Source organism: Xiphophorus couchianus, chromosome 2 (assembly GCF_001444195.1).
Source record: "Xiphophorus couchianus chromosome 2, X_couchianus-1.0, whole genome shotgun sequence".
Classification (NCBI taxonomy): domain Eukaryota; kingdom Metazoa; phylum Chordata; class Actinopteri; order Cyprinodontiformes; family Poeciliidae; genus Xiphophorus; species Xiphophorus couchianus.
Window position 1 is genome coordinate 16,661,514 of NC_040229.1, and position 15,035 is coordinate 16,676,548.

The following is a 15,035-nucleotide window of genomic DNA, read 5'->3' on the forward strand; positions in this document are numbered from 1 at the left end:
ATAATGTCTAAAAAAACCCAAATTTCTTGTCAATCACTCAATCAGCTCACTCTAAGACCAACCAGCTAACACTGAAAGCAGCCCTCTAGAGCCATAACTCCCTAGATCACACACAAGCCCCGATGCAGCAGCTGCACGTCTACTGTACATACGCCATCCCGGGTACTGCCCAAATATCTTCATTTCCTCAGCAGCCTGCACACTCTGCTACAGAAGCAGGGAGCAGAGCAGATAGAGGAGGATGGAAAAAGAGAGGCTCAGATGGAGAGAGAGTGTTGCAGTTGCTGTAATATAATGCTTAATTCAAACATGCATTGTAGTCACCATAGCAACGGTGGCAGTAGTGAGGCCACGCATGGTGCAGAGAAATTTGTATTTGTATTTGTGCTAGGGTGAAGCGCAATAAGGAGAGTTTGTCCAACTGGAGTCGGTGAGTGGGGGCAGAAGGTGTTCAGCGCGGCTTAGGGAGCCGAAAAGAACAGAAGAAAGGTGAAGTAAACTAAGGACAAGACTTTTGTTTTTTATCTAATGTGAAACAATCCATTTGGTTGATCATAAGACATATTTTTCAGCACTTTAATCTTTTTGTTTAAAGGGCAAATGTATCTATTGAAGCCTGTAGAAGTTGAAACTGTGAAATATAAATAAATCTTGATATTTTGTTTTTCCACACAAATAAGTAATTTCAAAAGCAAGAAGGTTTTAACAACAAAATGCTGTTAGCCACAGCTCTCTTAAAAACAGAATTTGAATGCAGTATGCCCTGTTGTATTTTGGAGACGGACTGTTTTCTTTATCCAAAAAGATCTTTATAGCAAAAAAAAATCTTGAACAGATGTTTAACTGCTATAAATCAGAACACAATTTAAAAGGAAAAATTGTAAAAAAAAAAAAAAAAAAAGAAAAAGAGAAAATATATGTTTGCCCATCAAAGACACTTCAAACATAAAGGCCCACATTTGACCACCCTCATTCAAAATTGTGGAGTTCATTTAAATAGATTTTAAGAAGTAGCTTTTTTTTTTTTTTTTTTACCTTAGGTGTCAGTTTAATTTTCCCATTCCTATACTGTGCTGTGCCTCCATTGTAACCATCTATACAATGTTTGACAGAAGAATTCGGACATAATACTTTCTCATTATTCCGCCCACGTTTTGCGAATCCCCCGTTATTGTGGTAGTAAAACAACCCACAGTAAAATGAAAACGCCTCCATGCTTCGCAGCTGGTACTGCATCCTCAGGTTTTACAGCCTCAGTCCAACTCCTACAACATCAGTTAGTTCAAACCTCAGGTCCAACAGACCACGATCCCAAATACACACAGAAAGAGAATATACAAATCAGGCTAAAATTATGATGTAGAAAATTACAGTTAAATTACAGTGATTTAAACTGCAGAAAACGGATACTACTGTATGCAAAATTACTTACCGGCACTTCAATTTAGATTATGTGCATTAATCTTCACAGTACCGCAGTGAACAAATCTCTAGTCTAATTCCATTTTAGCATCACTGCATGTGAGAGGCTGTACACACACTCCAGAAATTTGTTGTACCTTGAACACAACAGGCCCAACACAAGGACAGATATCCATGCTCATTCCTACAGGTAATTTGTAATTGCCTTTTAAGATAACACTGAACTATCAAAGGGAAAGCTCATAGTATGAAGCAGAAAAGGCTTTAATGAGCCTTTACAACTGTGTGAGAAAGACAAAGAAAGATGTGAACTGAGACCACAAATCAGTAATACAATTTAGCAAAAAGGGCACTCAGCTGTCTTACAGTAAATCCATTTATTTCTGGTTCTAAATTTCAACAATCACTACTAGTCTAGCATGTATTACAATGTACATAATTGTAAAGGTTGGAGATCACTATGCCAGGATAGTGTGGGCGCAAAGTAATGGCAAACTCTGGTTGACATGGAAACTACATAAATTTACAATGTGGAAATATTCCTGACAACATAGAAACACCAATATGTGTATAAAAGCCAATTAGGCATTTCCATTACAACACGTAATGCACTGAGCTTCAGTTGTGTTTAAAAAAGTGAGGAAAGAACAAAATCCCTATGATGGCTTTATTTTCATTCACAACACTGTATTGAGAACACAGTGCATTCAATGTGAAATCATAACATGAAAAAATTTATTAAATTCATTATTGTTCAACAGAATGTGGAGAAAACAAGAAATCTTTGGGTGTTAAGAAGTTGTAGTCTGTTCGAAAAATGAACATATCTTTCAGTGTTTAAGTTTATGTTAATCTTTATAACCACTGTTTCAGAAAGCGTCATGCCATCTATGTTGCATACCGCCAAACATTTCTGGCACTCGTGTACAAATGGCCACTCTCCACACCACTTATGATGGTTCTAGAACAAAAATGGAAATTCTTTCTGATGTGTTTGGGGTCAGGGCTATTTCCTTTCACCATGCTTGACTTCAACTCTTCAAAGTAAATTGAGGTATTTTAACTTTTGTATGATTCCTATGTGTTAAACAGCGTGAGCATGAGAATCATCCTTGAACAGCACAGTACCTAAGTCATAATGCTTCACAGTGACTGTGACTTGTGTTTAAGGGTTGTCTGACAATCTGTTTGTAGCTCTTAGACACAAATAGAACTGTCCCGTTTCCACCAGTCCAAAACTTTTTCTCTATCTTTTTGTCAGTCCTTGTGTCCTTTAGTAAGTTACAATCTCTTTAGCACATCTCATTTTGTTATGAAGAACTAATACCATCCACTCTTTTCCATGTGCCTTATCACATCATATATACTACAGACCTGACTCATAACCATTAGCTTGGAAACTTAAACAATGTGAACATATGAAGTAATTTTTTTACACGTAAGTTGTAATATTTCCTTAAATGACATTATTACTTCTAAATAGCCTTACCTTTCTTTCGAACAATTTCTTCCGACTCTGGCTTGCGTGTGACAGAAACAACTTTCATTAGGAGTCTGCTCCCCCCTTGCCGGATTAAAGACACCACCTGCTTGTGGCCCACCTTCACTACATTCACCCCGTTCACCTGGAAAAAATGTAAGACGACAGAAACTGGGTCAATGCTGATAAAATTCTGATCAAATTCTGGTCACCCCACATGAAAAATTTGCAAGTTTATCATATTATTTATTTGTTAAATAAATAATAAAACTACATTATTGTTTATGATATCAATTACTTATCCCACAAAGATTATTATGATGTTACATCTAAATTAATAAAAAAAAAAACTTCTCTACAGAATACACATGTACTAAATGCAGCAAAGTTCAGAAATTGGTTTACTCCTGTGTTTCAGAAATTACCTCCGTTTTCAATGTTTTGAATGAAGACACACACACTCACACACACACTTTTTCTTAACTACCTCAATGAGAAAGTCCCCCGTCCTGAGACCAGCCCTCCAGGCCACCCCCTCCACGTCCACTGACTCCAAGTACTGCAGGGCAGGGAATGCTGGGGTGGGAGTGAACTCTTCAATGGGAGTCTCGGCTATAAAGAAAAAACAAAATAGATTTAAACATACATTCAGAATTACAATGTCTGTCTGGAAAATATGGTAGTTAAAACCATACACTTCAGTGCCTCAAAGATTCGGAAAATAAAACTGCTGGACATTCCAAGCACCAAGTAATTACCAAAAACAACATTTAGGAAAAGGCCGGCTGGATTTTAATTGTTCCATCGTTCTCTTGTTTTGGGAAACCAAATACTGCTCTACAAAGAACCAAACAGTTTTAATTACATTATCTGGTTAAGATGTTATTGTCTTGAGAGAGTAATACAAATGCACAATGTACAGAGGAGTCCAAAAATAGCAATATGGTTTAAATTTTAGCCTTAGAATCACATCCAGCACATCAATTTCTCAAGCCATTAGTGCTGGATGAATCTTTTATATTTCTCCTTAGTGACAGCTAACTGTTTAAGAGGTGGACAGTTTATTTATTGCTTGAATCCCTCCCTCTATTCTATGATTCAATTGAAGGCAACATCCGTCCAGCCCGGTCTGTGTCTGGACAGGGGTGTGAAAAACCTGAGGACAAATTTGGCCTGACACTTTTATTTTCAGCAGTCTAACAGTCTCATTCTGTCCTGGGACACAGTAAAGGACCAGTCACTGACCTGATGTTACTCCCTACATTCTTCAAAAAGCTACTTTGAAATCAGACACTATAAAAATGATTAGACTCTGTGAGAAAATATTCTAGAGATATTTTTAAGTGTTCATTAACTTAACAGAATTTTGCTTGAAGAAAAAAAGTCACAACCAGAGATTTTATATGGGACTTTTGTCTTTACGGTAATCTGTATTCAAACATGTTTAGAGCTTATTATGGGTAACTCGATAGAAACACAGTGAAAGTATTATTTACAGATATCTCTGTGTAATGCAACCCAAATTATTTGCACTTATTTACAGATGTTTTTCTTAAATATTGGAAAGAAAATAAAGCTTGGGCAGCTGAAAACGGGAGTGCAATGCCACTTGACACACAAGTGGCAAAACAGCCAATCCAGGAGCACCATTCATTGTCTTTGGCACTGATTGCCCAAACCCCTAAGAGTGAGATAAGGAAGCCTGTTAGCTTCTGTGGTCGTGCTAAGACAGTTTCCATTGTGCATATTAATGCATATTAAGGTATAGTTTGTGTTTGAACTATCAATATAGACCGTTACAAGCCTCTTTTAGACGTGGCCTCAAGTATTCACAGATATTGGTAATTTGTGAGCCTCTGTGGACATTAACGTTAACAAGTCTCCACTGTTTGACATATATTTACTAACTAAACTACACAATACTTCATGCACAATAAAGGTGATTGGAGGAACCTAAAGCCTTCATGTGATTTTACTGCAGTGGAGCTCTTACCAGCTGCTGTAACATTTTTCTTTCCTGCCTTGTATGCTGGCAAATTAAAAGAAAGTGTCATGCAGGTCTGAAGAAGAGAAAATGAAAAACATTTTGTGGAACATCAAGTACCTTCATGCCTTTAAAATGTCTGTCATATTTGATGCAGCCCTTTTCTGAAAAGTGCATTTGGATTAGAATCAAGGTGAAGTATCCACAATGTTCTGCTGAATCAGGATAACCTGTTCCTGAGACATCGCCGTCTCGTTTACGTGACCCAAACCTACTGTGTTTACATTCTACATTTTCAATAATGAAACCAGAGAATTGTAGTTACAACATTAGTACTTTAAGTGAATATGCCTGTTTTGCATACTGAATCCAACTTATACTCGCTTCAATCCCTGAACAAACATGCAGCTCCGCCTGAAAATCCCAATCTATATGCAGACAATCTATAACAATATTTTGAGTGCAGCATAACAAATTCTGTTTAATCTCAACGCAAGTGTGAGTAAATTACTGACACATGAGAGCTCTCAAAGGACTACTAAGTGAACCACGGTGTGTGTGTCTGAGGGTGCTGGAGAGTAAAAGAACGAGTAAAAAAGAGAGTGGGGCGAGCCAAGATTCATGGTAGAGAGTGACAGAGCAGTAAAGCACACTCAGACTCCCGGCAAGCTGCCGAAGAGAGGCTGCCATGGTAACCACCACGAACGGGGAGCTGGCACGTGTGTGCTCGTAAAAACGAATTTGCGGTTACGGAGTATGAGTCAAAAGGTGGATTTGGTTAAAAAGCGGAAGGGCTGACAGAATTTAGAGATAATCAACAGGAAGGAAGAAAGAAGGATGCATCGGAAGAAAAAGAAAAGGAAGAGCAAAAATGAAAGGATTACTAGAGATGATGTTTCTCTACTAAAGCCTAACATGTGCGATGAACAGATGGGACAGCGAGCAGACAGCTCGGCCAAGGATGACGCTACCAGAAGGTCTACATGCTCTTTCTCTCTCTCTTACTCACACAACACTCACACGCACGCACACGCGGCTGAGTGCATCTGAGTAAATAAGCTGATTGTTGACCAAAGCCGCTTGTGTTGTTGACTAAAACAGTCACAATACTGACTGAGATGAACTCGATGACTCAGATCATCTAACTCCTTATGAGAACAGATCAATGTTACGCATTGAAAAGCACAAGCGCTGTGGACGGGAAGGTTCCAGTGTCAGCGAGCTTTATAACTCACCTTTGGCTCCACGTAGGACAAAACCAAACCCCTCATTTTCTTTCTTCTGTAAAACAGCATTCTTCTCTTCCACGATGTAGTCACTGTCGAGAAAATATAGGTAGAGCAGGGGTGAGTTTAACACCATTGTTGCACACACAAACAAGGAGGGTAAAGGGTAGTGGAGTGAAGAGGGTCGACTGGTTGGGGGCTGAGTCGTTGGAGGAGGTGGAGAGGCACACACAACCCACACACACACCGGGGTGAACACACACACACACACTTGTACTGTCGTTCCCAATAAGGTTAAAAGCAAAGCAAAAGATCACAGCTCAGGATTCCCTGGAGTTGTTCAAGTATTTTGAGATGGGCACAAGGAACAGGTTTGAGTGTGAGAGGAAATAAGTAGGTAAAAGGGTCCCCCATGACTGAAGTATCTCTCGGATAAACTCTAAGACCTCCAGATGATCCCCCACTGGAGACTTACGCTGAGGAGTGTTTAGGGATTTTGTACGAGAAACTGTCAGATTAAGCTCAGATGCAGTATTGTGCTCTGACTGATCACAGAAGAAACAGGACAGAAAAGTAAGCAAAGCAGTTTATCACTACCTGATTTTTCTGAGTGTTAAGGGATGTCAGGTATTAGGCGGTCTTAAACTGTTGGTCCCCTCACACCTCAGAGAGTAAATCTCTCACGTATGTACTTGTTAAATTCTGAGCCAAACGTTTGCTAAGTACAATAGTGCTTGACAGCAAGCAGGGTTATTTTCATAATAAAAAAATGCAGATATGGATATTCAACTATAGTTATGTGCCACTTAATTAGGTACACCTCCTCCATTGCTTCAAACTCAAGTAGCAAATCAGTCAACCAACTCAGAGCCTTCAGCCATCTAAATATGGTGAAAACAACTTGCTGAAATTCAAACCGTAAATCAGAATGCGGAAATAAAACCGATTTAAGTGACCTGAACGTTACTTGATTCTTGGTGCTAGATAGGCTGATCAGAAATGGCTGATCTGCTGTTTTTCATTCACAACCTTCTCTCTGTGTTACAGGGAATGGTCTGAAAAGATGAAAGATCCAGTATGAGGAAAATGCTCTCTAAAAATATAACACATTGACCCTTGACGCAAATGGGCTACAGCAGCAGTAGACTACTCTGGGTGCTGCTCCTGTCTGCAGGGAATATGGAACTAAGGCTATATTTTACACTGACTCAACAGGTTTCGACAATAACACATGGAAAAAATTACTTCCTGGTTTGTGTCTCAATTTCAGCGGCAGCATTCAGACAGTAGGGTCAGAATTTCGTGCAAACAACATGAAAGCATAGATCACTCCTGAAAAGTATGTACAATTCAGGCTGGTTTACGTTTATGTTTATTGAGATCCCTATTAGAATTAGCAGCATGCTGCATCAGCTATTCCTCCTGGGATAAAAAAGACAGACTACATTTACAAAGAAATTATATTACAGGTGGTGTAATGTTATGCTCTGTATTTTGTTGACACTCTTTGGGTCCTTAGTACCAGTTGTTTGTCATTTAAACACTATAATCTACTTGAGTAGTAGCAGCAGTAGTTGTTCCTGTCCACGCCCATCACTTTATGACTTCACTGTGAGACCTTGCCCTCTTCCAGCAGCGCTGCTCAAATCATCTCAATCCGGTTTGAGGAACATGACAAAGATTTTTATGTACTCCAAAATATCGCAGCACAAGTGCGCAGTCGACAAATGTTACTATGGACCAAAATCACTTCGGTACTCTGTTTAAACATGTGTCTAATAAAGTGGCCAGTGAGTGTGCACTTAGATAATTTCTAATGTTCAACAGTAAAATTTGAAGAAGCACTTAATTTACTTAAGTCTAGTGTGCACAAACAGGAGTAATACATTTTGTTTGTGTGTTAAACATAATTCAACTAACACACAAATGTTCTTCCAAGTCTTTGTAACATTTCTACAGTATCCTTGACAGCTGAGGCAGATATGGAGCAGTGACTTTCCAATTGGACAGGGAGCTGCAGTTTCATTAGCTCAACTGAATAAACTCCTCTCAGACTCACAGAGCTCCCGCTGCTGGAGCCAGGAGATGGGTAACCAACCTTTCTGCTGGAGGTGGTTGAGTCTGATTTCATAAAATGCTTTCTATCCATTTTATGCTAATTATTATGCACACAATGCTGTGCTGGAGAGGCAAGACTAAGCAGCTTTGCCTGTTTAAAGCTTCACATCATATGTATTCTCACTTGAACTAAGACTCCAAAATTCTGCATAAAAGCAATATAGGATTGTTTTTTTTTTGCTTATAATTAACTTCTGCAACTGAAACTCACATTTAACAGCCAGATTTAAAGAGTCATGTTTTTCAAAAATAAATGTAAGCAAATTAGATATGACTAACTACAAGTACAACTTCCGGTAAGGCAATGTCAAACATAAGGCCTCATATAGTAGGTAATGAAATTGTTTAACATGTGACCATTTTCATAAAATATATTTTTATTCTATATCTATTATATAAAATTCACACCATGGGACACAACACAACAGAAAGGTCAGAAACACAGCAGTAGATACGTTTAAAGCGAGGTTTGATTATAATAACATGCCCTAAACATTAAAAATCTCTCAGAGAACCGTTCAATCTATCATTAAAACATGAATAGAGTACCAACTAACTTCAAAGCAACCAAAACACAATGGCCTTCAATCCAAACTGACAGGTTGATCAACGACAGAATTAATGAGAGAAGAGGCCGATACTCTGGAGGAGCTGCATGAGTTTCACAGTTTAGGTTGGAGAATCTCTGGACAGAACCATATTTGTTCAACCAGTAGCTGAACAAATATGGCTTTTATGCAAAAATGGCAAGAAAAAAATATATTTTTATATGAAATTTGGTTTAAAGTTAGCCACATTCCAGGTAAGGAACACAGCCAATATGTGAAAAAAAGGTCCTGATCAGATAAGACCAAAATTTTACTTCTTGATTCTAACATACTAAGCACATCACTTTGAAACGGACTGTCCAAAATTTCAAAGCATTGTGACGGCAGCATCATGATGTGGGGATGCTGACCACAATTGATGAGAAGATAAAGAAAGCTTAATATAGCTCAATAATAAAAGACCATCAGACCATGATGTAGACCAGAACGTCTGCATCATGAAGACGTTCAAAACACATATTCATTGTTGTTCAGTCAGACATTGCTGTGCTGTTGTCTCAGCAATGTAATATATTTTGGACGGTGACCTTGAAGTTATCCTCTGTAAAAAGTTCTCACTGTTGTCTTCTTTGACACATCCTGGGATCCTTGTTGACACCAATGATTATTTTTCTCTCCAAAGTTTTTGAAAAGAAACTCTAAATTAAATACATTTGACTTAAGGTGGATGACTACTAATGCATGCCACACTTTTCAGATTTTTCTTCCAAAAAACTTTTGAAAATGATTTAAGCTTTCCCTTCAAAATTGTGTGCTGCCTTGTAAAAAAGTAAATTCAGAAGTACATTTTTAGTACACTAGCCACACAATCTTATAGCAAAGAGATAATTTTTTACCACACATTTAAATGGAATAAAACTTTTATTCCATTTAAGTAATAAGGAATAAACTTTTTTACTAATATTTAAAATATTTGTGAAATCTTATCTTGTATCCATCTCATTAAACCAATGTTATATATTGACTTGTCTCATGAGCTGAATATATTAATATACGCCTCCTAAGAATAAATACAATTTTCATCTTCAAACATTTATGAATCTACTTGCAACAATATCTCACATACAGTTTGTCATCATATATTGACTTTAAAAGTGTCGTTTAACTTAACAGATATGGTTCTCTTGAAACTTGTAATTTAATCTGAAGTAAAGTAGCTTTGAAGTAAAGTATAAAATGCTGACATTTTTAAAGGCTGGTAGAGTTGGTGGAAATAATGTTCATAGAGAACAACCCTATTGATAACTTAATCAATAGGCAAAAACGCCTATTTTGCTACTCTTCTCTCCAATAATTTAATAGAAAGCAAATGTTTACATTTTGTAGACAACAAATGTCATCTTTACATGAGACATGAAAACATAAAAAAAAAAACCTGTAGAACAAATTTAATCTAAAAAAAACCTAGTAATAGCATAGCAGCTATATATTCACACAGAAAAATACAAGGCATCTGTCTGTACCAAGCATCTGTACAGACAGAAACCGAGCTAGGTCACATAATTTGCTTTGCTTTTAATAGTCAGAAGAGAGTGCAGTGACACCTACATTACTTTAGATGGCAGCAACCTCACTGCACTTCATCACCTTTTTGCATGGACTTTATTAACCCAACAGGGAGAAAAGTTCCTTGTGACATGACCATTAAAGTTGCTGCAGCATAGCATGCATGGCCACACACACACACAGACACAGAAACAAAGGCAGTACCTGTATGAGGTGAAGTTGTCATAAGACCCCACAGTGTAGTGTCTGAACAGTCTCTTATTGCGGTCCTCCCGGGTCTCTGTGAAGAACAAAGAATTGCCTTGTGAATCTATTTACACAATTTAGAGTTAAAAAGTGTTGTATACATTTGCTCATGTTGCAGTGACAATAAGATCTTAAGAAATTTAAAGCAAAATTCATAAAGGTTTTTTCTATAAATGCGACAATGTGTATTTCAGTCTGAATGTCATCTTTGACGATAATTTTGTAATTAGGCTATCAAATTTTGGTATTCGATCTGAATATTTAATAAAGAAGTCAAATTCAACAATTGAAATCTAAGCTGTCTTTGTTTTTATTAACTAAGGTTAAATTTTCAGATTTTATAGAAGCTGAGATGATAAAAGCAAAGTCAGTAAACATATTCCTTGTTGTAAGCTTTTTTTCAGCCCTCATATAGCAATAAATGTTGCAATATTTAAAAAAAATGTATATAAAGATAAAAAAAATTCCCCAAATATTCCATTTTTGGTTTAGCATGTAGATAATACGTAAGCCATAATCTATTTCAACAAACACACAGAGAGAGAAATTAAGCTACGACAGAGAAGTAATTATCATTAGCATTCTTCATCATTCATGCCATAACAGGATATAATTCTTCAATGGTATTTTTATTTATTTATTTATTTATTTATTTATTTTTTGCTTTTGAACTGCAACATAATTGCATATTTAACAAAGATTTTTTTAATAGGCAAGAAACAGAGCTCAATTTGTGTACTGTATATGTGTGTAGTTTCAGTCTGTATGTGGATTTGCCCTCCATGCATGCTGATAGAGATCAATGCCCTCTTCTCATCCTGATAATACAGGCTGCATCTACCCTGAACAGTAATATGCTGACTAAACAGCACACAACCCTTAGAGCCCACACAGAAGCTGTTTAAATGAGAGAGGCTGTGAGAGCAGGGTCGTCCTGGCAGGTATGTGAAAGTCACAGCGTGTTGCTGTAAATCTGCAATAAAGACCCAGTCACATGCCTGGCTTTGGATTTGTTTCCTTTACTATACCTCATGTAAGGCAGCAAAACACGAGAGGCCAGTGAAAAAAGATTTCCACGTCTGATACACATAACTAAGCCAATAAAATATTCTTGATACAGCTGAGAAAGAAATCAAACAGGTTATGTGTTAGAAGAAATATAACACTTAGGAAGTAACTGTGTCAAATCTTCAAATCTAAAGAAAAAAAAGAGAAATAATTTCAAATGTAAGAACATTAATGTTTAAAAGTTCAGACTAAAACCCACAGTTAGGAATCGCTTTCTTATGATGGGTCTCACCTTTCAGAGAAGCCTTCCAGGTCTTCCCCTGAGAGCAGCTGAAAGGGTCATGTTTTTAGAAGCCAACATAAGAGTGACTGGAAGGATTTTCAACTAAATATAGAAATATTGAATTTTTAGAATAGAATAGAAATAGCTGCATGATTGTCTAATGATGAATAGAGCTAATGGACCTTACCAAGTTCCGCCCACAACCGACCCACGTGACCGCAAGTCTCACAAGCAAAGCCTAGCGGCGCGTTGTTTCTATGTAAACATGACTCGATTAGCGCATCATTTCTACCGGATTTTCACAATATACCAGCTACTACAATGGACAGAGGAACTAACAAGTTCAGCTCATCATCTGGGAGGAGGTTACTGGTTTCTCAGTCACAAGCTGGTTGCAAACCTGAGGCCAGCAGGTGTCAGTCAGTTATGGTAGATCTGAAATTTGGTTTGATGACGTCAATATGAGAAGCTACAGACTGACAGGAGGAACCAAAGAGCTCTGTAAAGGTAAAGGCAAATCTTCTGAAGTTGGGATATAATTACTTTAATTTCACATAATTACGTAAAATAACCCGAACAGGTGATCAACTCAAAACCACTCCTACCCTTTTACTCTCTCTCTCTCTGTGTAGTTTAAGCACACCTGTTACCGTGGCAACCGCCTGCTCCCCGCAAGACGAGCAAAGATTACGTTAAAAACATAACATTCAGTCCGTTACGATATCAAGTTTCCAGGCTTGATATTTATTTCTCGATTATTAATCAGCGCTTCCCTGAACACAGCGATGGTTGACTGACTAGCTGTACTTGGTGCTAACGTGGCTAACACGAGTAACAGTTTAGTCCAAAGCCTTTTCTGCTAAAATAAAATCTTTAGTGTATGTCAGATACAGTAGGCTACACATTGCATATTGATCTGTTTAGCTAACGCAAGACTGTGTAGCAGACAGGCTTCAAGGTGTAGAAGTTGTATCAGTTCTGCCATTATATTGTACTTAGCTAACGGGAAGTGTGTATTTGTGAGACGGCCACACACGTGACCACGTAGAATGGGCATCAGCCAATGAAAAGCGGCCACTCTGGTAAGGTCCATAGTTTACGTGCCCTGATTTCTAATGTAACTTCCCTTGAGTCTGCATATTTGGTTAAACTACAACATAAATACTAAATCAAGATAGAAATAATTGTGCAACACCATAATATGGTTGCTATAAATTGGTATACTAATTCAATCCATAATTAAAGTGTATAATTTAACTAAAGACTTTGCTTGTGTCAAATACTGTTGTTTGATTAAATAGGATGAATAGCAATTAATTAATTGCAAAGCCTCTGATGAGTTTCCTAATTGTTTTAATCACATCTCTTCATTAACAAAAAGCTAAGCATTTCTTGAGATAGTGGAGATAAATAAAAAAGCGGTAAGGAAGAACTGATAAATGTTTTCTATAAACTAACAGTTTACTTTGTGTCTGAAAACATTTTACCAGCAGAGCCAGGGGGAAGGTATAATGAAGGAGGAGGTGTAATTAGTTGCGAAAGTTACAGATGAGAGATTAATCACTCCAAACTGTCTCACATGTTATAAATCAAGACAGCTGATCATTCAGCTGTGCATATAATCGCATAAAAGGCTTTGCCTTAAAGGGGGAGGGTAGAAAAAGGAAATCAGCCAAATGACTGTGCGTGTGTGCTGCCTGTGACAGTGTTGTTTGTGTACTGAATGCATTTCTGTGTGGATAATACATGCGTGTATGTGGAAACTGTGAGATCAGATGCAGTCTAAAAGTGTGAAATGTGGCTCATTCATCAGAACTGTCATGTATTCTGTACAGCCCAGGAGCATCGAAAAGCAGGGCTGTGATAGCAGCGATAACCTCAACAGCACTGTCATCCATCACACCCACACCCACAAAATGGAAACAAAAGGACATCACAAAAAGTGTTCACTGTAATTAAAGAAACAATATTGATGCTAATATATAGACATGCACTGATCTTCCTCACCTATATGATCATCTAGACTCAAGAGTTAAAAAAACAAGTACGGTCACAGAAATCATGAAGGAATGTCATATAGGGAGATTCAAAGTCTTATACAGCAGTCTTGTCAGCAGTGACTGTGCTTTTTACTACCTTTACTTTTAGTCATTCATTCATTCCTTGCTTCAGCGATCATCATTTTGATTGTTGAAAAGTTGAATGACCCCTATGACCCCTCAGGTCCCGCTTGAAAATGAGATCTAGATCTCAACGGGGTTTACCTGATTAAATAAAGGAATATATATGTTGCTAAACGTTTAACTTTCAGACTTAAATTTGACTCTGGGAATATTTGCAGACAAGATCATGGACAACTTAATCAATACAGAGTGAGGCCCAGGCTCTGAGCTTGCAAAAACAAGCCCATATCATCAGCCCTCCACCACCGTGTTTGACATCTGACATGAAAAGTTCATGAATATTTTTTTCTTTTGTGAGTTCTTGTCATACTTACTCTTGGCCAGGGCCTTGTTAATGAGAAATCGTTCTTAATTAATTCACATAAATGGCTGACTAAAAATTATGCCATTAAATGTTTAATGGCTTGTCTCATTATCTTGCTAATTTCTTTCCTCTGTGGCATTGAGTAAAATATATCTGAACACTTTAAACCAGTAAGGTATAAAATCATCCAGTTGATCCTCATCCCCTTAACTTAGTATCAAAGGTTACTAAGTTACTATATTTTTGGATAAATATATGAGGTACAACTGCCTGAAAGTGCACGCTCATAATTGACCTCAAATTACACTTTAAAAAAGTCCAGAGAGAACAGTATTTTCATTAAACAATGTGAACCAAGAAATTAAGGGTAAAATTGAGCAAAGCAAAAAAGTTTTTCCCAAATCACTGACTGGATTTAAGATTAATAGGAAGTAAATTAAATTCTGTATGACTATATATACAATCATACAGAATACAGTATACAGTATCTGGTAATCCAAAGTGAGTTGCCTGTTGTGTTTGGTATGGTGGATTTGTGGTTTGCTTTTAAAACAATCTGGTAAAGGAAAGACCATTCAGTAAGGAAATATTGCCCTTTCTTTCCACCTGTATGAATGAAAAATACCAAACGTTGTTGAAGATCACATTTCCTCTTCATAAATTCAGG

General features: G+C 37.4%; 1 protein-coding gene across 5 annotated transcripts in view; it reads right to left on the reverse strand.

Annotated features, from left to right (window-relative positions):
* shank3a (SH3 and multiple ankyrin repeat domains 3a) overlaps nucleotides 1-15,035 on the reverse strand; it is a 153,501-nt gene that overhangs the window by 19,227 nt on the left and 119,239 nt on the right. For all 5 annotated transcript variants that reach the window (XR_003598389.1, XM_028039669.1, XM_028039662.1 and 2 more), the window contains exons 14-17: nucleotides 10,549-10,624; nucleotides 6,122-6,204; nucleotides 3,390-3,514; nucleotides 2,912-3,047 (exon numbers count right to left, since the gene is read on the reverse strand). Coding sequence is in view for 4 of the 5 variants with exons in the window: in XM_028039669.1 (XP_027895470.1) it covers nucleotides 2,912-3,047; nucleotides 3,390-3,514; nucleotides 6,122-6,204; nucleotides 10,549-10,624 (420 nt within the window). In the remaining variant the exon portion in view is untranslated. The remainder of the gene's footprint in view (nucleotides 1-2,911; nucleotides 3,048-3,389; nucleotides 3,515-6,121; nucleotides 6,205-10,548; nucleotides 10,625-15,035) is intronic.